A 27,330-nucleotide genomic window follows, 5' to 3' on the forward strand; every position below is an offset into this window, starting at 1 on the left:
GTCTTTGCTCGATCCCGATTGCTTGCATGCATGGGCTACTGAAGTAGTTAACAAACCAGCACACTACAAGCTTACGAAACACTGATATAAAACTAAGATGGATCTATTGTATATATTATATGCCGTATTGCGGATGAGATAGAACGACATTATTCCGGTTATACGGAAAGAAACAGGGACTGTTTACCAATGTAATCAGGCTAAGCTACGGGTGTTTAGACATGTACACTCTGGTTTCCGAGTGTGATCGCAAAGAGAGCGGAGGGTTCGGGCTCGATTCACTAGTACATGGTCAGCTCTCCTGTGAAGTTCGTCTATATAATCATACATATGAAGTGTATGCTTTGAAAACCTTATCTGGCCTGAATATGATGTTCCATGCATATATGTCTTTTTATTTGATCATTTGATCTACATTCAATTTGATTTTTGACGGTTTTGTTTACATTACTTTGTCAATTCGTAGCACATGAGCGCATACGCATGTGTGTACACGTAGCTTTGTTTGTTTGTTTCATTAATTAACGTCCTATTAACAGCTATTGTCATGTAAGGACGGCCTCTCATGCATGCGGTGTGCTGCGTGTATGTTGTGCGAGGTGCGTGTTTTGGGAGACTGCGGTATATTTATGTTGTGTCTTCTTGTATAGTGGAACTTTTGCCCTTTTATACTGCTATATCACTGAAGCATGCCGCCGAAGACACCAAGCGACACACCCCACCCGGTCACATTATACTGACAACAGGCGAACCAGTCGTCCATTTTTCTCTCGGAACGCTTCTCTACTTTACATAAAGCGACTACATTATGCAAATTATGTTATGTTGTGCTTGTCGGTAAACTCGAGAAGCGTTCCGAAAAAGAAATGAACATGGCGGTCACGGTTAAAGTAAGTGAGCTACACGATGTTTAAATGGGGTTTCTACAAAGTACGGGTCATGACACCTCCGAAGGAGATTGTGGATGAACACAGTTATGGATACTGTTTACCACCACAAGCGTAGATTTTGTGATTTTTGCTTGGTTTTTGAGGTGCCCATTAGAGCCGAGACGACATTTCGACCGGACAGGGAAATGTCTACCAAGCATATTTTCCGTAAATTTCCCGATTCATTAAGCCATAACTTCGTCAATACTTGGCCAATTTTGTTCATCAAGCAGTCAATGGAAATATAAATTATTTCTCTCTAAGGTAAGATATCCGTCAATGTTGTGTAGAATCCATTTATTAAAATAACCACGGTTTTAAAAAAAAATAGGTCCGTTTTTCACGACCGCCGAGTTCATACCCTTGATACTATAATAAATATATATATACTGTTAGTTTTAAAAAAGTCGTGCCAGGTCCCTGTGGTCGTCCCACTCCCTGTATGCTGAGCGCTAAGCAGGAGCAGAAACTACCACTTTTATAGACTTTGGTGTGTCTCGGCCAGGGGACAGAACCCAGAACCTTCCTCACAGGGGCGAACGCTCAACTCAATGCCAAAAGTGAGGCGGTGCCAAGGGAGGCATTAGGAAAGTTAAAGTCAGTTAGGAAGAAGAGAAAAGATAAGATCCTAAATTTAGTCGCCTTTTACGATCATGCAATAGGGAAATCTGTTCTTGCATAAATGTAATGTTATTTGATTTATTTGTTACATAATATATCTCGTCGGTCGCCCCATTAATGCTATTCGTATACCAACATTCTAGTTAAAAGAATCTGAAAGCATATACACTTTAATCAAATGCACTGATCTTCGGTTTTCGTGAAATTTTGAATACGAACATACAAATTAATATCATTGCATGAAATTTTCCTCGTGAAGTTGTTCTTTTGGCGGTTGCTGTGGACCATGAATAAAAAAAACCCACAAATTTGATGTATTAAAGGTATCATTGGCGAACTTTATCTACACACGAAAACATTTGAAAGTTTTAAACCACGAAACTAAAGTACACACGAATATTTTGCGTGTCACCCCGTCAAATCGTAGAATTAGATTGATAAATTTACGTGTCACAGATCAATTAATGTAGTTACATGTAACACTGATAGAGCTAAAGCTAAACTTTGTTAATAAATTACAAGAATTAAAGACCAGTCCAAAGCATAGTCATATGTACACATGTTTTTATATAACATCATTGGCAGCCTTGTGACACGACGTCAATGATCATGACGTGATGAATCGACGACGCTAATTTTGTCATTAACGAATGTACATGTTGCCTCATTTAAAGTCGCATATCTCTGAAATGCTTCATCCTACGACTTTGATATTTTGTAAACGTGATCTACACACCATAAAGTAAATAAAAATGTGAAAAAATGAAAATGTGATTTTTCCTCATCTGGGCCCATTTTGTCAGTCGCCGTCACATATATCTATATATAAACATATGAATTCTATATTGAAATTAAGCAAAAGTTGTGTACATTTTTTGAAAGTTTATAAACTAAAAGTGATGACTTGTACATCAAAATAATGTGGAGTGTCATATATAAATCATTATGTCGAGAGACATTTTAATCACAAATACGTTTTAGCGTTTACACAAACACATAAAATACAGTATTTTTATCACACACACATATATATAGAAATGAAAAATTGAAACACGTTGTTAATTTAGCATTAGCGCTTTCATCATGTTCTTCAGATGCTTAACAACATTAGATGACGTCATGACAGTATAGTCATTGTGTATTGTGACGTCATATTAAGGGAGGTAATTATACATATAACAATTGATTTATACAATTAGGCCTACAACAAACGATTCAGTTTCGTTTTCAGAGTTCTAATAAATTGTTTTTCTTGTTCTTTTCTTTGGATGGTATTATTATTTAACATTTTATAGAACGGAAATATAGTAAACCTTTTCTTTCCGCAAATGTCCAAATGTTCACTTAAATTTATTTTCCTGTACTCCGGTACATTAATATGTTGTTTGTGTACACGGACACGGGCCCTCAGTGTATTACTGGTCTCTCCAATGTAAAATTCCTTACATCCGGGGCATTTTATTACATAAATAAGGTCTTTCGAATCACAGCACATATTTGCATTCACTACGAATGTTCTGGAGCGGAGTTTGAAAGATGAACCTTCTGTAATGTAGTCGCATGTTCCACATCGTGGGTCCATACATTTTCTTACGGTGAAATTTTCTTTAGTTTGGAAGTTAGATTTACCAAGGACGTATATGTCTCACTTATAAATCCTTGGATTTACATAGTACTCTCCTCAGATTTTTGGGTTGGCGTTTACTATTGATGAAGGTTGTGTTTTTCAGCACTCTCTGCATATGTTCATCTTCTTGGAGTACATTGTTTAGTTGGCGTACGGTTCCGGTTATGTTTTTATTCCGTGGATTATGTGTGGTTACTAATTGTAACATTGAAGATTCTGTTTCTTGATTCTCTTTTGGACTGAGGAGCATTGTTTTGTCTAATTCTTTTGCTTTCTGGATTCCATCTTCTATCAGTTTGGTTGGATATTTTTGAGATTTCAAATAACTGGTTAATTCTTTCAAGCGGAGGTCTCTTGTTTCACTCTCACTAACTATGGTACAAATCCTTCGAGCAAGATTATATGGGATTGCCCGTTTATTGTGTCGCGGATGGCATGATCCAAAGTGAAGATACTGGTGTGTGTCTGTTGGCTTGTAATAAATATTTGTTATTATGGTATCATCCTTTTTCAGAACCAGAACATCTAAGAACGGTATTTTTTTTGTCATCAACTTCAATAGTAAAACTTATACTTTGATCCAGCATATTAAGTTGATTGAACAATGTTGTCAGACGTTCTTCATCGAAGTTCCATATGATAAAGCAATCATCCAGATATCGTTTCCAGTTATTAATTAGGTACAGTTTGAAGTTTGTATCCCACATTTCTTCAGCTTTTTTGTAAAGGTTTTTTTTTCTAAATATCCAAGTGTAAGAGTCGCATACGTTGGAGCCATTTTCGTGCCCATAGCAGTGCCTTTGATTTGTAGGTAATGTTCGTCATTGAACATAAAAGTATTGTTAGATAATACTAGTTCTGTCCCATCTAGGATAAATTGTTTTTTGAAACGATGATGTATTTTCTCTGGGTGATTATCTAGCCAGTATTCAATTGCCTTCAGTCCCAGTTCTTTGGTGATATTTGTGTAGAGATTCACGACATCCATCGTTACAAGTTTCGAATTTTCATTGACTTCCTTCGGGAGGTGGGTAAGAAAGTCCATATCATCCCGTACATAACTATTTACTTCTTTACAGAATGGTTTAAGCAGGATATCTAGTAAGTTGCTGAGTCTCTGGGTTGGGGAATTCGGTCCACCCACAATTGGTCTTAATGTTAAATCATCAGGATTTAAACAAGTTATATATTCTGAATTTCGTGTTTGTATTACTTCCTTAATTTGTTTTGATTTGTGAATTTTCGGTAATCCATAAAAGCAACTTTCTTTGAATTCAAAATGTGTTAGGTAATCCTGTTCATTTCCGGTTATTTACGTAGTATTCAAGTTGTTGCTGATGAGTCTTTTTATTTCTGTATTGAATATTTGTCCTGATTACCATCTACCTTGACGTAATATTCCTCATTCAGCAGTATGCTCGTAATTTTCGTTTTATAGAATTCTCTGTCCATCACCACTATCACGCCTCCTTTATCTGCTGTTTTTATAATTATGGTGGTGTCATTTGCTAAGGCTTTTAAGGCATTTTCTTCATCTTTCGTTAGATTGCTTCTCTGATTTGTTTGTTCATTCTTAAGAGGTACATGTAGGTTTTCCAGCGTTTCACACACGGCATCTAGTGTGTTGTTTCTGCCTTTTCTGGGGTTGAATGATGATTTATTTCTCACAAGGTCTTCTTCGTTAATTTGATTATCTTCATTTTCATTCTCTTGATGAAAAAACTCCGCTAATCTTAATCTTCTAGTATAGGTTTTAATATCCGTTTTGAGTTCTTGATTATTGGAATTTGGCGTTGGAGTATATTTGAGACCCTTGGATAATAATTTAATTTGGGAATCATTTAATTGTCTATCAGATTTATTACTTTTGGATCAATACGTTTGTCTTCATTTGGTATCAAACAGGTGTTGGTTCCACTTCTTAAAATTGGAATTCTTAAAACTCGGTTTGCTTTGCCTCCTCCTAAAAAATAGTTTCTGGCTCCATGACCGATGTATGTAGTACCACCGTTTCTGTAGTAACCCTGTGTGTTACTTGAATGCTATCCTTCTCTCACTATGTATGCTCTTCAGTCTAGGATTATGATAATTGCCACCGGGTCGTCTTCCGTACTGTGAAAAATTATACCCTTGGCGGTAGGTATTTTTCATATGGGGAATTATTGCCCTTGTGGTTCTCCTAGGTACGTTTCTATTGGTGTTGGTAGTCCTTCTTCGCTGTTGTGCCGGAAGTCGGTTGACTGGTGTTCGAGATCTGGGTCGCTGATGCAATGTTCATTTGTCCAGATGGCAGGACCGTTTCCGCTTCATTCTTGTTATTGTTTTGCTTGGTTTTCTTTCTCTTTTCTTTTGTTACTTCTGTACCATACTTTCTTTTATAGTCCAGAAGCCATACCTCTTTATATCTCCAGCGATCTCTTGACTTGTTTTCTTCCAAGTCGCATTCCTTTTGCCACATCTCCAGTAATATTTATGATATTCTTCCAGAAGCGACATTTGTTATTTTGGATTTCAGTTGTTCATCAAATGCTATTACTTTCTCTTGACATAGAGATGATCTTATTCTGAGTAATTCGATTTCTCCTTTGACTCTTTCTACCGCTACACCGACACGGATTTTCGTTTGTTCGGTCGGTTCATTCCGAATGGATTTCATTCTGAACTTACGCGGGAGTATTGGTTCCTCTTCAGCTAGCCATTTCTCGTACTGTTCTGCAAGATTGGCGTGGTTGATTTGTTTTGTTATATATATATATACACATCAAGGATTTCTAACTACATATGTGCACATATTAATTTATTTTAATTGTTATCATATCATTATTACGTGTACGTACATTTAGATGTGTGTACATATGTATAATGTACATGTACTGTACATTGTACATGGGGATACAGGTATACACTGCAGGTCTGTTGTTATGGTCACTTGCAATTGGCCTAGGGCACTTTTCTCCCTCTTACCACATCCTACCACCTGAGATAACGTTAAGCCCCGTTAACGGTCAAAGGGAAGTAATCGTCGTTCATCCGTAAATACACGTGTAGCTCTTCTGTGTTGGAGGTAAATAATCCTACCACCTGAGATAACGTTAAGCCCCGTTAACGGTCAAAGGGAAGTAATCGTCGTTCATCCGTAAATACACGTGTAGCTCTTCTGTGTTGGAGGTAAATAATTAGTATGTTTACAACTTGACGAAGAGGACGAAGTCCAGAAGACTATCCTTTTATCACAACTACGTCGAGATGGCTGAACGACTGAACACTATCCGCAACCATTTGTGTCATAGCAGAGTCCCTTTACCGAAGGTTCGTATATATTTATATTTATTTAATCTAGCGGATGAACGACCCAATAGTGATAGGTCCCTAACGTTACAATGTAACTTTACAGTGGATGTTCAGTCGATAGGCCTAACGTTACAAATCAAATATGTCACACTAGTACTGGCACTGTCTGACAGTCGTACGTGACAGAATGCAGACTCCCCGGTGATTCAGATTGGGACTTAATTTTGTCAGAACTCTTCCAAATCCTTAATAGATTCTAATTCGAATAGAGAATGTCAAAACAAAATTTTGTAAAAACTCCTAAATGTCATTAGATTTTGAAATCAATCTGAAATACTGCTCTCGTTTATCATACATTTAAGCATTGAAGTCACCATTTTTTAATTACATCGGGGTATGAAAGAAATTTTGTTCGCAAACTGTGTGAATCCACGTAGCGGATCGTCACAAAAGTTTGCAAACAAAATTTATAATTAATTTTCCAGGCTACTTTATAAAATGAAATACGTTTACATGTACGATTCCATTGATTTTTTCCAAGGGATTATTTTTTCCAAATCAATACGCAACGTCAATGTTTCTATTGTGACGTCACGTTAACGTCGGGTTTCCGCGCCATTCTCGGTTTTTTTTCCATCATGGAATGAAAAAAATGAATAATTAATTTTCCAGGCTACTTTATAAAATGAAATACGTTTACATGTACGATTCCATTGATTTTTTCCAAGGGATTATTTTTTCCAAATCAATACGCAACGTCAATGTTTCTATTGTGACGTCACGTTAACGTCGGTTTTCCGCGCCATTCTCGGTTTTTTTTCCATCGTGGAATGAAAAAAATGAATAGGCCAATCAGAAAGCCACAAACAATGAGAATATTAATTATTGTGACATGATAAACAACAATTTTAAAATTAAATTGTGTTAATCTATTGAATCATAATTACATGTGCTAATCCACCAGTTAACCAATTCTTTTTAGTTTCCTAACTGTAATACGGGGGTTTCCAGATCCCAAAACGACGTGGGTGAAGTACAATTTACAGTTGATTAGTCCCACCTTCCGGTGATTATGACGTCACGAAACTCACGTCAAATCATGACGTCATAATCACCGGATGGTGCAACTTATCGACGGTAAAATGTACTGTACTTACGTCGTTTTGGGATCTCAAAACCCTAGCTACTGTTGTAGCGGAAAAGATATCACCTTCTGACTGAAGTCAGTCAGAAGGTGATATCTTTTCCGCTACAACAGTAGCTATCAAAACCCCTGTATTAGACAATGTACACAAGATATGAAAAAAGTGCATCATTTATTACAATAAGGACATTTTCCACTTATTTTTTTATTACACGTATTTGTGATTTTATTTATTTGATATCACGGGTATTTCAAAAAAACTATTTCTTTGATATGACAAAATAAAGGATTTTTGTTGCTTATCAAAATAAAAGTCAGACCTGGTAGTGCAGTAGTGATTTGAACACTGAACCTTTAGCACTCTGTGCCATGTCTCCACCACCTGATACTCTGATTTGTTCTGACATTAATTAATTCATAGACAGTCTGAATGATATATTGAAATTAAGATATTTCATCAATCACGTTTTTCTTATTTTTCGGCATGAGCACATCAAAAGACCACATTTTGGGGATAGGATTAAAATTGTACTTTGCTGAATAAAATGAGCCATAGTAAAAGTTGTTCCTCTGTCTGATATACAAAGTGGATTTTTGATATGGAAAAACTCCCACCAAAAGTCACAAATCATATGATGATCATGCAACTTTGTGGTCATTTTATGAATTTTCTACGGCTTTTGAAAAAGGTCACCTTTAGGTCGAATTGTCTGTTCATGTTTCTGATTGAATGATAAAGAAAAATACCAATTGTCAGTAGTATAGTATCTTTTATGAGTACTGTACATAAAAATTAATAATTGCATTTTGCCTATAATTGAAATCAGAAACCAGGACATTTCTAGCCTTATTGATATGTAATTATTGCCTGCTACATGTGTATACATTTTATTTTTGTAATTATCACATGATAATGAATTACTTGACTGATGTAACATGAATATATATGTATTAGCCTACAGAATGTTCTATTGATAATACTAATATGTTATCATTTGTGGGGCTATATATCTAGATAATATAGCTTTATCCAGTTTTTACCTTCAGTCAATTCTGTCCATAATCAGGGTCATACATAAGTCTACAGGTGTGTAACTATACGCACTGGTGACAGAATAAATCAAACATAGTTAACAACCATTCTGTTTATGAGTGTGAGACAGAAAAAAATTGAATTAAATCTGTGACATAGACTACGCAGGTTTTGTAAGTGATTCCCTGTTTATCTGACAGTAACAGCACCGTTATATATGTATCAGTGATAGAATGCTCAAATATGATAGATCATTAAATCCAGTAGATAAAATACAATAATAGGTAAAATATAATGGGTAAAATATAATCTTTCACTGTAAATACATGTAATCAGCACAGGCTACCCGCGTGTCACCATTATGACGGCCCGGCCAGAACATAAACAAGAAGAAGGCCTGGCAGTAAGATATTACGGTAGTTATTAGGCATATAGGATTCGATGCTGATCATTTATATCATCAATGCTTTTTATTCCACTTTGTCATACCTAGTGATTTCCCAAACAAAGGAGATAATCACAATCTACAACCACATAGTACAGCTCATTATAATTAGGTCATTTGACCCATTTTGTTCAAATAAATGACCTTGAACTTCAATCAAGGTCACGGGGGCAAATAGGCTAAAATCTTTTAAACAGCTTCTTTCGAAAAGGCCTAGAGACCTGATATTGGGCCTGTGGCATGCTGGGATGAAGGGCTACCAAGATTTCAAATAGATGATCTTGATCTTCATTCAAGGTCACAGGGGTCAAATAGGCTAAAATCTTGAAACGACTTCTTGTGAATAACTAAGAGGCCTATAGACCTGATATTGGGCCTGCGGCATGCTGGGATAAACAGCTACCAAGTTTGTACAAATGAAGAACCTTGACCTTCATTCAAGGTCACAGGGGTCAAAAAGGCAAAAATCATTAAAAGACTTCTTATGCATAACCAAGGGACCTAGCTATATAGAGACCTGATATTGGGCCAGTGACATGCTGGGATAAAGGGCTACCTAGTTTGTTCAAATGAATGACTTTGATCTTCATTCAAGGTCACGGGGGTCAAATAGACTAAAATCTTTAAACATCTTTTGAATAACTAAAAGGCCTAGAGACCTGATATTGGGCCTGTGGCATTCTTGGATGAAGGGCTACCAAGTTTGTTCAAATGAAGGACCTTGACCCTCACAAGGTCACAGGGGTCAAATAGGCTAAAATCTTTAAACAACTTCTTGTGAATAAATAAGAGGCCTAGAGACCTGATATTGGGCCTGCGGCATGCTGGGATAAACAGCTACCAAGTTTGTTCAAACAAAGGACCTTGACCCTCATTCAAGGTCACAGGGGTCAAAAAGGCTTAAATCTTGAAACGACTTCTTTTCAAGAACCGAAAGGCCCAGGGTACTCATATTTGGCCTCTGCTATGCTGGGATGAAGGGCTACCAAGTTTCTTCAAATGAATGACCATGACCTTCATTCAAGGTCACAGGGGTCAAATAGGCTAAAATCTTTGGAACAACTTCTTCTCTCTGTTTACAGACCCAGACGACTTCAGCCTCAGTATCATTACCCTCCGACCAGTTTGAGTTACCTGGTATATATGATGTTTATCTCTCTGTTGACAGAGCCAGACGACTTCAGCCTCAGTATCATTACCCTCCGACCAGTTTGAGTTACCTGGTATATATGATGTTTATCTCTCTGTTTACAGACCCAGACGACTTAAGCCTCAGTATCGTTACCCTCCGACCAGTTTGAGTTACCTGGTATATATGATGTTTATCTCTCTGTTTACAGACCCAGACGACTTCAGCCTCAGTATCGTTACCCTCCAACCAGTTTGAGTTACCTGGTATATATATATATGTTTATCTCTCTGTTGACAGAGCCAGACGACTTCAGCCTCAGTATCATTACCCTCCGACCAGTTTGAGTTACCTGGTATATATGATGTTTATCTCTCTGTTTACAGACCCAGACGACTTAAGCCTCAGTATCATTACCCTCCGACCAGTTTGAGTTACCTGGTATATATGATGTTTATCTCTCTGTTTACAGACCCAGACGACTTAAGCCTCAGTATCGTTACCCTCCGACCAGTTTGAGTTACCTGGTATAGATGATGTTTATCTCTCTGTTTACAGACCCAGACGACTTCAGCCTCAGTATCGTTACCCTCCAACCAGTTTGAGTTACCTGGTATATATATATATGTTTATCTCTCTGTTGACAGAGCCAGACGACTTCAGCCTCAGTATCATTACCCTCCGACCAGTTTGAGTTACCTGGTATATATGATGTTTATCTCTCTGTTTACAGACCCAGACGACTTAAGCCTCAGTATCGTTACCCTCCGACCAGTTTGAGTTACCTGGTATATATGATGTTTATCTCTCTGTTTACAGACCCAGACGACTTCAGCCTCAGTATCATTACCCTCCGACCAGTTTGAGTTACCTGGTATATATATATGTTTATCTCTCTGTTTACAGAGCCAGACGACCTCAGCCTCAGTATCGTTACCCTCCGACCAGTTTGAGTTACCTGGTATATATGATGTTTATCTCTCTGTTTACAGACCCAGACGACTTCAGCCTCAGTATCGTTACCCTCCGACCAGTTTGAGTTACCTGGTATATATGATGTTTATCTCTCTGTTTACAGACCCAGACGACTTCAGCCTCAGTATCGTTACCCTCCGACCAGTTTGAGTTACCTGGTATATATGATGTTTATCTCTCTGTTTACAGACCCAGACGACCTCAGCCTCAGTATGGTTACCCTCCAACCAGTTTGAGTTACCTGGTATATATGATGTTTATCTCTCTGTTTACAGACCCAGACGACTTCAGCCTCAGTATCGTTACCCTCCGACCAGTTTGAGTTACCTGGTATATATATGATGTTTATCTCTCTGTTTACAGACCCAGACGACTTCAGCCTCAGTATCTTTACCCTCCGACCAGTTTGAGTTACCTGGTATATATATATGTTTATCTCTCTGTTTACAGAGCCAGACGACCTCAGCCTCAGTATCGTTACCCTCCGACCAGTTTGAGTTACCTGGTATATATGATGTTTATCTCTCTGTTTACAGACCCAGACGACTTCAGCCTCAGTATCATTACCCTCCGACCAGTTTGAGTTACCTGGTATATATGATGTTTATCTCTCTGTTGACAGACCCAGACGACTTCAGCCTCAGTATCGTTACCCTCCGAACCAGTTTGAGTTACCTGGGTATATATAATATGTTTATCTCTCTGTTTACAGAGCATTTTTTGAAAAGTTATGCACCCCTTTTGTTACAAAACAAAAATTACTGACTTCTCATCTTTAAATACTGCAGCCAGTATTGAGAATTTCGTAATGAAACTATTCGTTATGTCACCATTGCTGAGACAAGTGATGTAATTCTGACCATAAGGCTATAACAAGTCCAGACTACCTAAGGGGTGAAGTTCTGTGTTCAGTTACTGTAGACAAAACCGAGGATTTTATCTACTACAAGAAAAAATTGGCTCACTATTCCTAATAATATAACTGCAGCCAATCACGGTTATTTTATGTAATCATTATAATGAAAAGTGGTAAACTGTACACATCAAATTAACCTTATCTAAACTGGTTGTCAACAATGACCAGCATTCATGTAGTTGTGTGGTAAAGCCAATCTCCTGACTATACAGGTTTTTCTATAACCGATATATCTAGATGTGGTGTCCAGATTTGAGAAGGATATGTATGACAATACAGCAATTTAGGTGTTCCATTACTGCAAGAGAATTATGTTGATATCTACAATGGTAGATCTAATTGTGGAGACCTTTGTTGGACCACATGTCTGTATGAATGACCAATGTTAAGGTATATAACGAAAGCTGCGTAAGACCATGTAGGTCAGCCATTACCAGAATGACATGTCGCTAATAATGTTAATAGTGACGGTAACTACGAACGGTAGGTAATAGTGGAGCCTAGCAGATAGGACCAGAAGATCTCTATTCAAATACTGTACATAAATGATTAGGTAACTACTGCTGGTATGACTAGTGAGTGAGAATCGTTTTGGACAAACTGTCTCGTATCAGTTAATTTATATATTATGAAGTTACAGCTCACGGTTATTTTATTTAGTAGATAAATGAACTGTACATGGTACTAATGTTGTAACTTCTCTAAACTGGTTGTCACCAACTACATGTGATGTCTTATGTGGAGCTCTTCGTTGGACCACATCGTCTACTATTAATGCTAATTAACTGATTATAATCAGCATGGTAGCTAATTAATGTTGGACAATCATTGTCTCTATTAATGGCTACTTTATAGCTATATAATACAGGGGGGGCTGGACTATGTGGAGCCTTTGTTGGACCACATTTCTCTATTAAATGCTAATTATTAATGTTTATAACTACAGCTGGTAGGACTATGTGGAGCCTTTGTTGGACCACATGTCTCTATTAATGCTAATTAATGTTTATAACTACAGCTGGGTAGACTATGTGGAGCCTTTGTTGGACCACATGTTACAATGTCTCTATTAATGCTAATTAATGTTTATAACTACAGCTGGTAGACTATGTGGAGCCTTTGTTGGACCACATGTCTCTATTAATGCTAATTAATGTTTATAACTACAGCTGGTAGACTATGTGGAGCCTTTGTTGGACCACATGTCTCTATTAATGCTAATTAATGTTTATAACTACAGCTGGTAGACTATGTGCCTACTATGTGGAGCCTTTGTTGGACCACATGTCTCTATTAATGCTAATTAATGTTTATAACTACAGCTGGTAGACTATGTGGAGCCTTTGTTGGACATGTCACATGTCTCTATTAATGCTAATTAATGTTTATAACTACTACAGCTGGTAGACTATGTGGAGCCTCGTGTTGGACACATGCTAAATGTCTCTATTAATGCTCATGCACTATTAATGCTAAATAATGTTTATAACTACAGCTGGTAGACTATGTGGAGCCTTTGTTGGACCACATGTCTCTATTAATGCTAATTAATGTTTATAACTACAGCTGGTAGACTATGTGGAGCCTTCGTTGGACCACATGTCTCTATTAATGCTAATTAATGTTTATAACTACAGCTGGTAGACTATGTGGAGCCTTTGTTGGACCACATGTCTCTATTAATGCTAATTAATGTTTATATAACTACAGCTGGTAGACTATGTGGAGCCTTCGTTGGACCACATGTCTCTATTAATGCTAAATAAATGTTTATAACTACAGCTGGTAGACTATGTGGAGCCTTTGTTGGACCACATGTCTCTATTAATGCTAATTTAATGTTTATAACTACAGCTGGTAGACTATGTGGAGCCTTCGTTGGACCACATGTCTCTATTAATGCTAATTAATGTTTATAACTACAGCTGGTAGACTATGTGGAGCCTTTGTTGGACACCACATGTCTCTATGTGAATGCTAATTAATGAGTTATAACTACAGCTGGTAGACTATGTGGAGCCTTTGTTGGACCACATGTCTCCTATTAATGCTAAATAATTTTATAACTACAGCTGGTAAGACTAAATGTGGAGCCTTTGTTGGACCCATGTCTATTTAATAATGACTAGATAATGTTATAACTAAAGCATGGTTAAGACTATGTGGAGCCTTTGTTGGACCACATGTCTCTATTAATGCTAATAAATGTTTATAGCTACAGCTGTTGATAGACTATGTGGAGCCACCGTTTGTTGGACCACATGTCTCTATTAATGCTAATTAATGTTTTTTATAACTACAGCATGAGTAGACTATGTGGAGTCCTTTCGTTGGAAACCACATGGTCTCTATTAATGCTAATTAATGTTTTATAACTACAGCTGTTAGACTATGTAGGAAGCCTTTGTTGGACCACATGCTCTATTAATGCTAATTAATGTTTATAACTACAGCTGGTAGACTATGTGGAAGCCTTTGTTGGACCCAATATTAAAGCCATGCACACCATGCTCATCAACAAACCACCAGACTATCCAGGTAAGGACATTTCTGTCAACAAATATTGGAAAATAAAAAAAATGCACATTGCATTGTGATGTGCTTGGATTAATCATCGACAGGTATACTAATAAAAATGGGGTGTACACCCATTGTTAGCTGTACCCACGTCTATCATGTCCTTCTGTGTCGTGTCCCACATCTGTCCTGTCATTTTGCGCCATGTCCTGTCTTGGGTCCTATCCTGTCGTTTTTTGCATTGTGTCCCACATCTATCCTGTCGTTTTGCATTGTGTCCCACATTGGTCCTGTCATTTTGTGTAGTGTCCCACATCTATCCTGTCATTTTGTGTAGTGTCCCCACATCTATCCTGTCATTTTGTGTAGTGTCCCACATCTATCCTGTCATTTTGTGTAGTGTCCCACATTTATCCTATCATTTTGTGTAGTGTCCCACATTTATCCTATCATTTTGTGTAGTGTCCCACATTTATCCTATCATTTTGTGTAGTGTCCCACATTTATCCTATCATTTTGTGTAGTGTCCCACATTTATCCTATCATTTTGTGTAGTGTCCCACATTTATCCTATCATTTTGTGTAGTGTCCCACATTTATCCTATCATTTTGTGTAGTGTCCCACATTTATCCTATCATTTTGTGTAGTGTCCCACATTTATCCTATCATTTTGTGTAGTGTCCCACATTTATCCTATCATTTTGTGTAGTGTCCCACATTTATCCTATCATTTTGTGTTGTGTCCCACATTTATCCTATCATTTTGTGTTGTAGTGTCCCACATTTATCCTATCATTTTTGTGTAGTGTCCCACATTTATCCTATCATTTTGTGTAGTGTCCCACATTTATCCTATCATTTTGTGTAGTGTCCCCCACATTTATCCTATCATTTTGTGTAGTGTCCAACATTTAGATCCTATCATTTTGTGTAGTGTCCCACATTTATCCTATCATTTTGTGTAGTGTCCCACATTTATCCTATCATTTTGTGTAGTGATGGTGCCCACATTTATCTTATTATTTTGTGTAGTGTCCCCACATTTATCCTATCATTTTGTGTAGTGTCCCACATTTATCCTATTATTTTTGTGTTGTGTCCCACATTTATCCTATCATTTTGTGTAGTGTCCCACATTTATCCTATATTTTGTGTAGTGTCCCACATTTATCCTATCATTTTGTGTAGTGTCCCACATTTATCCAATCATTTTGTGTTGTGTCCCACATTTTATCCTATCATATTTGAGTGTAGTGTCCCACATTTATCCTATCATTTTTTGTGTAGTGTCCCACATTTATCCTATCATTTTGTGTAGTGTCCCACATTTATCCTATCATTTTGTGTTGTGTCCCACATTTATCCTATCATTTTGTGTAGTGTCCCCACATTTATCCTATCATTTTGTGTTGTGTCCCCCCCACAATTTGTCCTATCAATTTGTATTGTACCCACATTATCCTATCATTTTGTGTAGTGTCCCCACATTTATCCTATCATTTTGTGTAGTGTCCCACATTTATCCTATCATTTTGTGTAGTGTCCCACATTTATCCTATCATTTTGTGTAGTGTCCCACATTTATCCTATCATTTTGTGTAGTGTCCCCACATTTATCCTATCATTTTGTGTAGTGTCCCACATTTTATCCTATTCATTTTGTGTTGTGTCCCACATTTGTCCTATCATTTTGTGTAGTGTCCCACATTTATCCTATCATTTTGTGTAGTGTCCCACATTTATCCTATCATTTTGTGTAGTGTCCCACATTTATCCTATCATTTTGTGTAATGTCCCACATTTATCCTATCATTTTGTGTAGTGTCCCACATTTTATCCTATCATTTTGTGTAGTGTCCCACATTTATCCTATCATTTTGTGTAGTGTCCCACATTTATCCTATCATTTTGTGTAGTGTCCCACATTTATCCTATCATTTTGTGTAGTGTCCCACATTTATCCTATCATTTTGTGTAGTGTCCCACATTTATCCTATCATTTTGTGTTGTGTCCCACATCTAGCCTGTCGTTTTTGTGTTGTGTCCCACATCTATCCTATCATTTTGTGTTGTGTCCCACATTTATCCTATCATTTTGTGTAGTGTCCCACATTTATCCTATCATTTTGTGTTGTGTCCCACATCTAGCCTGTCGTTTTTGTGTTGTGTCCCACATCTAGCCTGTCATTTTGTGTTGTGTCCCACATCTATCCTATCATTTTGTGTTGTTCCCACATCTAGCCTGTCGTTTTTTGTGTTGTGTCCCACATCTATCCTATCGTTTTTGTGTTGTGTCCCACATTTATCCTGTCATTTTTGTGTTGTGTCCCACATCTAGCCTGTCATTTTGTGTTGTGTCCCACATCTAGCCTGTCATTTTGTGTTGTGTCCCACATCTAGCCTGTCATTTTGTGTAGTGTCCCACATTTATCCTATCATTTTGTGTTGTGTCCCAGGTCCATTCTTTCGTTAAGTGGTAAATACCTGGTTTTCTATATGCCTGAGTCAAGCCTGAAGGAGTACAGGTAAGTAACTTACATAACGGTAATTCATGCCACTCCATGCTGTATGTGGTATTCTTTATTTCTATAGAAATGTTTGATGTTGCCCCCTGACAGGTATGAAGTCGTCCCGCCACCCCATGCACCAGGATCTGTACTATTTTCCGTTCCGACCTGCCAACAGGGTCGTGTGTGCCTGGACAGCCATGGAGAAGGTCAACAGACAAAATGGCTGTCTTGTAGTAGTACCAGGTACCCATAAAGGCCGCTTACTCCAGCACGACTACCCTGAGTGGGAGGTAAGGTCTGACGGACACCAATGATAAATAAATCTGATGAAAAGCATTCGTTCTTACTATACTGGTTTACTTTGATGCTTAATAAGTATTAAATAATAATTTGGAAAAAGTAACCAAAAAAGATTAAATGAATATTGATATCAGTTGTAAGTTTTTTTCTTCCCAGTTTTAATAAATCAAATCAGTGGCTAGAATAGTTTTACAATTGGCAATCCTGTTTAACTGCCATTCTCCAAGTTAAGTTAATTACCCAAGAACTCTATTTTATATAAACTTCCAACAACAGCTTCCATCCACTTTTGTTCTACATTGATCACCAACAACTGTAGCCAAAAATCTGTAGAATTATTACTTGAGCACTTCAGTAGTTTATAACCCAATAAACCGTGCAGATTTGATCAATTGCTGTTTTTACTTGGTGCTAGGGTGGTGTGAACAAATTTTACCACGGTGTGCGTGACTTTGATCCCGAGTCACCCAGAGTTCACCTTGAGATGGGTCCAGGAGATACCGTGTTCTTCCATCCATTGTTGATCCATGGCTCTGGTATGAATAGGACAGAGGGATTCCGAAAGGTAAGGCGTACCAGTCCCTATATATATATATATATATATATATATATATATATACATGTGGTGCACTATGTGTTGTTGATCCAAAGATTTAATTTGACAATTTCCACAGTGATCATGTCAGCATATCGAACCGACTATCTTTTCGTCATAGAAACATCCTTTTTTGGGGACGTGGATGTGGCGCAGTGGTAGAAGGCGCAGGTATGTTTGGCTGGGCGATTGGGTGCCGTAGATCGTGAGTTCGAGGCCAGGATAGGGCACCAGTCAATAAATTGTCATGCTTTGTTAAATTGTGTTTCTTTGATATTTAATATTTACTAAACACAATGTATCATATGCACTATGTGTTCTTGATCCAAAGATTTAATTTGACAATTTCCACAGTGATCATGTCAGCATATTGAACTGACTATCACTTCGTCATAGAAATGTCTTTTTTTGGGGATGTGGATGTGTCGCAGTGGTAGAAGGCGCAGGTATGTCTGGCTAGGCGATTGGGTGCCGTAGATCGTGAGTTTGAGGCCCGGATAGGGCACCAGTCAAGAAATTGTCATGCTTTGTTAAAATGGGTTCTTTGATATTTTATGTACATGTTGTCAGTACATTACAAACTTATCACAGAAATATGGCTATAGCCCCACATTTCACATCACTAAGCGGACTTTGTTTCAATGGTTATATATAAAACTCATTTGTTTCCAGGCTTTCTCCTATCACTGTATAAAACTCCATTTGTTTTCAGGCTTTCTCCTGTCACTATATAAAACTCATTTGTTTTCAGGCTATCTCCTGTCACTATATAAAACTCCATTTGTTTTCAGGCTATCTCCTGTCACTATATAAAACTCATTTGTTTTCAGGCTATCTCCTGTCACTATATAAAACTCCATTTGTTTTCAGGCTATCTCCTGTCACTATATAAAACTCATTTGTTTTCAGGCTATCTCCTGTCACTATATAAAACTCCATTTGTTTTCAGGCTATCTCCTGTCACTATATAAAACTCATATTTGTTTTCTCAGGCTATCTCCTGTCACTATATAAAACTCATTTGTTTTCAGGCTATCTCCTGTCACTATATAAAACTCATTTGTTTTCAAAACTCATTTGTTTTCAGGCTATCTCCTGTCACTATATAAAACTCATTTGTTTTCAGGCTATCTCCTGTCACTATATAAAACTCATTTGTTTTCAGGCTACTCCTGTCACTATAATAAAACTCATTTGTTTTCAGCTATCTCCTGTCACTATATAAAACTCCATTTGTTTTCAGGCTATCTCCTGTCACTATATAAAAACATTTGTTTTCAGGCTATCTCCTGTCACTATATAAAACTCATTTGTTTTCAGGCTATCTCCTGTCACTATATAAAACTCATTTGTTTTCAGGCTATCTCCTGTCACTATATAAAATTCCATTTGTTTTCAGGCTATCTCCTAGTCACTATATATAAAATCTCATTTGTTTTCAGGCTATCTCCTGTCACTAATATAAAACTCATTTGTTTTCCAGGCTATCTCCTGTCACTATATAAAACTCATTTGTTTTCAGGCTATCTCCTGTCACTATATAAAACTCATTTGTTTTCAGGCTATCTCCTGTCACTATATAAAACTCATTTGTTTTCAGGCTATCTCCTGTCACTATATAAAACTCATTTGTTTTCAGGCTATCTCCTGTCACTATATAAAATTCCATTTGTTTTCAGGCTATCTCCTGTCACTATATAAAACTCATTTGTTTTCAGGCTATCTCCTGTCACTATATATAAAAACTCATTTTGTTTTCAGGCTATCTCCTGTCACTATATAAAACTCATTTGTTTTCAGGCTATCTCCTGTCACTATATAAAACTCATTTGTTTTCAGGCTATCTCCTGTCACTATATAAAAACTCATTTGTTTTCAGGCTATCTCCTGTCACTATATAAAACTCATTTGTTTTCAGGCTATCTCCTGTCACTATATAAAACTCACTTGTTTTCAGGCTATCTCCTGTCACTATATAAAATTCCATTTGTTTTCAGGCTATCTCCTGTCACTATATAAAACTCATTTGTTTTCAGGCTATCTCCTGTCACTATATAAAACTCACTTTGTTTTCAGGCTATCTCCACTGTCACTGTTTATATAAAACTCATTTGTTTTCAGGCTATCTCCTGTCACTATATAAAACTCAGTTTTGTTTTCAGGCTATCTCCTGTCACTATATAAAACTCAACATTTGTTTTCAGGCTATCTCCTGTCACTATAATAAAACCACATTTGTTTTCAGCTATCTCCTGTCACTATATAAAACTCCATTTGTATTCCAGGCTAGTCCATGTCACTATGTCCAGCAGGTGACTGTCACTTTGTGGTACGTCAATGGTACCAGTCCAGCAGACTATTGCTGACGACAATAGCAGACATGGCCAACAAAAAATATACGGCATCGCTAAGGAAGATGTCGACTTTTCGGTAAGTTTAGGTTTAGTATAATGACATTGTGGTTCACAGTTAGTGTTTTTTTTGTGTCGTCTGCAACCCAAGTGTGACACATAGGTATCACTATGTTGGCTTCGGCGTCGGTGTCGGCATCCGGAGAGCGGTTTCCGTGCGTTAACTTAAATATTTATGGTCTGATTTCAACCAAACTTGGTATATTGCTTTATATCAATGAGATCTCAGATGTGTTCAACAATGATTAAAATCAATCAATATTTGCAAGAGTGATGTGACTTTGAAATCGTCAAAAACAGATAAATCCATGGTTTTCGCTCGAAAGCTTACTATTTATATTGTTTGATTTTAACCAAATTTGATTATTGCTTTATATCAATAACATCTTAGATGGGTTTGATACTGGTCAGAATCCGTCAATATTTGCAAGAGTTACGGGACTTGATAATTTTTTTTAGTTATTTTAATATTTTCAACTGTAAATAACTACTTTTGTGATGTTTTTGAACTGCTGTGCAGGCGACACACACACTTCCGTGGAACTCTTGTTACAATAAATTCTAGTGATATGATTTCTTAATAAGTTTATTGTTATCATTCTAAATTCACAATAAATAAAAGTATTAATATTATAGTGTTATCTTAATGAATTTACAGTAAGTACTTTGTAGGCATCAATAACAAAATGTAAATACTATACTTTTTTGACAGGCGGTTTGGAAAATGAGAGGCAGAGACATCCGGGGTAACAGCTCATCATGGTGAAGGAGTGTAAAGTAAAGGGTAGACACCTCTGACACCTGTGATGGGGGTGTTCAAGGTAGACACCTCTGACACCTGTGATGGGGGTGTTCAAGGTAGACACCTCTGACACCTGTGATGGGGTTGTTCAAGGTAGACACCTCTGACACCTGTGATGGGGGTGTTCAAGGTAGACACCCCTGACACCTGTGATGGTGGTGGATGAACTTATATATCTACGAAGGCAGTGATTTGTCTGTGATTCTAGTGATTAAACAAACATACACAACATGTGTAAACAAAAACTGGACTTAAACATCATTTGAATGTTTAAAGTGAATTCATGTGTCCTAGGAAATGTTTTGAATTATTATGTACCAATGTCTTTCATAATTATAACTTGATGTAAACTGTGATGCTTGTGTTTTCAATCAGATTAACAGTAGTTATTTGATGTTTACCTATATTACTGCATTTGACCCATTAAGTGTCCATATCCCTTTCTGAGGCCTCAATTTCACTTATCTGGAATTAAATGCAGACTGAAAATATGAAAACTATGTAGATTTCTTGATTTGATTTCTTTTACAAATTGATTTATGGTCTTCTTTGTGCAATAATGTTGTGAAATGTCCAGATTTGGTTCTACATCTGTTATAAGTGTCTTCTTACACAGTTTTCAATTTCAAACACCCTGGGCACCTATTAGATTGAATACAGTATGTAAGATAAACATGATCACTGTTGTTATTTTGGTCTGTCTATCCCTGGGCACCTATTAGATTGAATACAGTATGTAAGATAAACATGATCACTGTTGTTATTTTGGTCTGTCTATCCCTGGGCACCTATTAGATTGAATACAGTATGTAAGATAAACATGATCACTGTTGTTATTTTGGTCTGTCTATCCCTGGGCACCTATTAGATTGAATACAGTATGTAAGATAAACATGATCACTGTTGTTATTTTGGTCTGTCTATCCCTGGGCACCTATTAGATTGAATACAGTATGTAAGATAAACATGATCACTGTTGTTATTTTGGTCTGTCTATCCCTGGGCACCTATTAGATTGAATACAGTATGTAAGATAAACATGATCACTGTTGTTATTTTGGTCTGTCTATCCCTGGGCACCTATTAGATTGAATACAGTATGTAAGATAAACATGATCACTGTTGTGATGTCTGTCTATCCCTGGGCACCTATTAGATTGAATACAGTATGTAAGATAAACATAATCACTGTTGTTATTTTGGTCTGTCTATCCCTGGGCACCTATTAGATTGAATACAGTATGTAAGATAAACATGATCACTGTTGTTATTTTGGTCTGTCTATCCCTGGGCACCTATTAGATTGAATACAGTATGTAAGATAAACATGATCACTGTTGTTATTTTGGTCTGTCTATCCCTGGGCACCTATTAGATTGAATACAGTATGTAAGATAAACATGATCACTGTTGTGATGTCTGTCTATCCCTGGGCACCTATTAGATTGAATACAGTATGTAAGATAAACATGATCACTGTTGTTATTTTGGTCTGTCTATCCCTGGGCACCTATTAGATTGAATACAGTATGTAAGATAAACATGATCACTGTTGTTATTTTGGTCTGTCTATCCCTGGGCACCTATTAGATTGAATACAGTATGTAAGATAAACATGATCACTGTTGTGATGTCTGTCTATCCCTGGGCACCTATTAGATTGAATACAGTATGTAAGATAAACATGATCACTGTTGTTATTTTGGTCTGTCTATCCCTGGGCACCTATTAGATTGAATACAGTATGTAAGATAAACATGATCACTGTTGTTATTTTGGTCTGTCTATCCCTGGGCACCTATTAGATTGAATACAGTATGTAAGATAAACATGATCACTGTTGTGATGGTCTGTCTATCCCTGGGCACCTATTAGATTGAATACAGTATGTAAGATAAACATGATCACTGTTGTTATTTTTGTCTGTCTATCCCTGGGCACCTATTAGATTGAATACAGTATGTAAGATAAACATGATCACTGTTGTTATTTTGGTCTGTCTATCCCTGGGCACCTATTAGATTGAATACAGTATGTAAGATAAACATAATCACTGTTGTTTTTTTTGGTCTGTCTATCCCTGGGCACCTATTAGATTGAATACAGTATGTAAGATAAACATGATCACTGTTGTTATTTTGGTCTGTCTATCCCTGGGCACCTATTAGATTGAATACAGTATGTAAGATAAACATGATCACTGTTGTTATTTTGGTCTGTCTATCCCTGGGCACCTATTAGATTGAATACAGTATGTAAGATAAACATGATCACTGTTGTTATTTTGGTCTGTCTATCCCTGGGCACCTATTAGATTGAATACAGTATGTAAGATAAACATGATCACTGTTGTTATTTTGGTCTGTCTATCCCTGGGCACCTATTAGATTGAATACAGTATGTAAGATAAACATGATCACTGTTGTTATTTGGTCTGTCTATCCCTGGGCACCTATTAGATTGAATACAGTATGTAAGATAAACATGATCACTGTTGTTATTTTGGTCTGTCTATCCCTGGGCACCTATTAGATTGAATACAGTATGTAAGATAAACATGATCACTGTTGTTATTTTGGTCTGTCTATCCCTGGGCACCTATTAGATTGAATACAGTATGTAAGATAAACATGATCACTGTTGTTATTTGTCTGTCTATCCCTGGGCACCTATTAGATTGAATACAGTATGTAAGATAAACATGATCACTGTTGTTATTTTGGTCTGTCTATCCCTGGGCACCTATTAGATTGAATACAGTATGTAAGATAAACATGATCACTGTTGTTATTTTGGTCTGTCTATCCCTGGGCACCTATTAGATTAAATACAGTATGTAAGATAAACATGATCACTGTTGTTATTTTGGTCTGTCTATCCCTGGGCACCTATTAGATTGAATACAGTATGTAAGATAAACATGATCACTGTTGTTATTTTGGTCTGTCTATCCCTGGGCACCTATTAGATTGAATACAGTATGTAAGATAAACATGATCACTGTTGTGATGTCTGTCTATCCCTGGGCACCTATTAGATTGAATACAGTATGTAAGATAAACATGATCACTGTTGTTATTTTGGTCTGTCTATCCCTGGGCACCTATTAGATTGAATACAGTATGTAAGATAAACATGATCACTGTTGTTATTTTGGTCTGTCTATCCCTGGGCACCTATTAGATTGAATACAGTATGTAAGATAAACATGATCACTGTTGTTATTTTGGTCTGTCTATCCCTGGGCACCTATTAGATTGAATACAGTATGTAAGATAAACATGATCACTGTTGTTATTTTGGTCTGTCTATCCCTGGGCACCTATTAGATTGAATACAGTATGTAAGATAAACATGATCACTGTTGTTATTTTGGTCTGTCTATCCCTGGGCACCTATTAGATTGAATACAGTATGTAAGATAAACATGATCACTGTTGTTATTTTGGTCTGTCTATCCCTGGGCACCTATTAGATTGAATACAGTATGTAAGATAAACATGATCACTGTTGTTATTTTGGTCTGTCTATCCCTGGGCACCTATTAGATTGAATACAGTATGTAAGATAAACATGATCACTGTTGTTATTTTGGTCTGTCTATCCCTGGGCACCTATTAGATTGAATACAGTATGTAAGATAAACATGATCACTGTTGTGTTATTTTTGTCTGTCTATCCCTGGGCACCTATTAGATTGAATACAGTATGTAAGATAAACATGATCACTGTTGTTATTTTGGTCTGTCTATCCCTGGGCACCTATTAGATTGAATACAGTATGTAAGATAAACATGATCACTGTTGTTATTTTGATGTCTGTCTATCCCTGGGCACCTATTAGATTGAATACAGTATGTAAGATAAACATGATCACTGTTGTTATTTTGGTCTGTCTATCCCTGGGCACCTATTAGATTGAATACAGTATGTAAGATAAACATGATCACTGTTGTTATTTTGGTCTGTCTATCCCTGGGCACCTATTAGATTGAATACAGTATGTAAGATAAACATGATCACTGTTGTTATTTTGGTCTGTCTATCCCTGGGCACCTATTAGATTGAATACAGTATGTAAGATAAACATGATCACTGTTGTTATTTTGGTCTGTCTATCCCTGGGCACCTATTAGATTGAATACAGTATGTAAGATAAACATGATCACTGTTGTTATTTTGGTCTGTCTATCCCTGGGCACCTATTAGATTGAATACAGTATGTAAGATAAACATGATCACTACTGTTGTTATTTTGGTCTGTCTATTCCCTGGGCACCTATTAGATTGAATACAGTATGTAAGATAAACATGATCACTGTTGTTATTTTGGTCTGTCTATCCCTGGGCACCTATTAGATTGAATACAGTATGTAAGATAAACATGATCACTGTTGTTATTTTGGTCTGTCTATCCCTGGGCACCTATTAGATTGAATACAGTATGTAAGATAAACATGATCACTGTTGTTATTTTGGTCTGTCTATCCCTGGGCACCTATTAGATTGAATACAGTATGTAAGATAAACATGATCACTGTTGTTATTTTGGTCTGTCTATCCCTGGGCACCTATTAGATTGAATACAGTATGTAAGATAAACATGATCACTGTTGTTATTTTGGTCTGTCTATCCCTGGGCACCTATTAGATTGAATACAGTATGTAAGATAAACATGATCACTGTTGTTATTTTGGTCTGTCTATCCCTGGGCACCTATTAGATTGAATACAGTATGTAAGATAAACATGATCACTGTTGTTATTTTGGTCTGTCTATCCCTGGGCACCTATTAGATTGAATACAGTATGTAAGATAAACATGATCACTGTTGTTATTTTGGTCTGTCTATCCCTGGGCACCTATTAGATTGAATACAGTATGTAAGATAAACATGATCACTGTTGTTATTTTGGTCTGTCTATCCCTGGGCACCTATTAGATTGAATACAGTATGTAAGATAAACATGATCACTGTTGTTATTTTGGTCTGTCTATCCCTGGGCACCTATTAGATTGAATACAGTATGTAAGATAAACATGATCACTGTTGTTATTTTGGTCTGTCTATCCCTGGGCACCTATTAGATTGAATACAGTATGTAAGATAAACATGATCACTGTTGTTATTTTGGTCTGTCTATCCCTGGGCACCTATTAGATTGAATACAGTATGTAAGATAAACATGATCACTGTTGTTATTTTGGTCTGTCTATCCCTGGGCACCTATTAGATTGAATACAGTATGTAAGATAAACATGATCACTGTTGTTATTTAGGTCTGTCTATCCCTGGGCACCTATTAGATTGAATACAGTATGTAAGATAAACATGATCACTGTTGTTGTTTTGGTCTGTCTATCCCTGGGCACCTATTAGATTGAATACAGTATGTAAGATAAACATGATCACTGTTGTATGGTCTGTCTATCCCTGGGCACCTATTAGATTGAATACAGTATGTAAGATAAACATGATCACTGTTGTTATTTTGGTCTGTCTATCCCTGGGCACCTATTAGATTGAATACAGTATGTAAGATAAACATGATCACTGTTGTTATTTTGGTCTGTCTATCCCTGGGCACCTATTAGATTGAATACAGTATGTAAGATAAACATGATCACTGTTGTTATTTTGGTCTGTCTATCCCTGGGCACCTATTAGATTGAATACAGTATGTAAGATAAACATGATCACTGTTGTTATTTTGGTCTGTCTATCCCTGGGCACCTATTAGATTGAATACAGTATGTAAGATAAACATGATCACTGTTGTTATTTTGGTCTGTCTATCCCTGGGCACCTATTAGATTGAATACAGTATGTAAGATAAACTATGATCACTGTTGTTATTTTGGTCTGTCTATCCCTGGGCACCTATTAGATTGAATACAGTATGTAAGATAAACATGATCACTGTTGTTGATTTTGGTTGTCTATCCCTGGGCACCTATTAGATTGAAATACAGTATGTAAGATAAACATGATCACTGTTGTTATTTTGGTCTGTCTATCCCTGGGCACCTATTAGATTGAATACAGTATGTAAGATAAACATGATCACTGTTGTTATTTTGGT

General features: G+C 36.8%; 1 protein-coding gene and 1 long non-coding RNA gene across 2 annotated transcripts; one reads left to right on the plus strand and one right to left on the minus strand.

Moving 5' to 3' along the window:
• Window positions 1-6,343: 6,343 nt before the first annotated feature.
• LOC138305095 (uncharacterized) lies at window positions 6,344-21,602 on the plus strand. Its single transcript, XM_069245496.1, has 11 exons — window positions 6,344-6,486; window positions 10,173-10,385; window positions 10,778-10,921; window positions 11,298-11,438; window positions 11,645-11,785; window positions 14,564-14,648; window positions 17,247-17,428; window positions 17,854-18,003; window positions 18,785-18,913; window positions 20,359-20,463; window positions 21,157-21,602. Exons 1-11 carry the CDS (start codon window positions 6,424-6,426, stop codon window positions 21,208-21,210), a joined length of 1,407 nt encoding a protein of 468 aa, XP_069101597.1. The 5' UTR covers window positions 6,344-6,423; the 3' UTR covers window positions 21,211-21,602.
• Window positions 21,603-22,739: 1,137 nt separating this feature from the next.
• LOC138304948 (uncharacterized) lies at window positions 22,740-23,398 on the minus strand. Its single transcript, XR_011205652.1, has 2 exons — window positions 23,261-23,398; window positions 22,740-22,898 (listed from the first exon to the last, which is right to left on the minus strand). It is a non-coding gene; the product is annotated as an uncharacterized lncRNA (long non-coding RNA).
• Between the last annotated feature and the right edge of the window lie 3,932 nt (window positions 23,399-27,330).

Source organism: Argopecten irradians, chromosome 12 (genome assembly GCF_041381155.1).
Source record: "Argopecten irradians isolate NY chromosome 12, Ai_NY, whole genome shotgun sequence".
Lineage (NCBI taxonomy): Eukaryota > Metazoa > Mollusca > Bivalvia > Pectinida > Pectinidae > Argopecten > Argopecten irradians.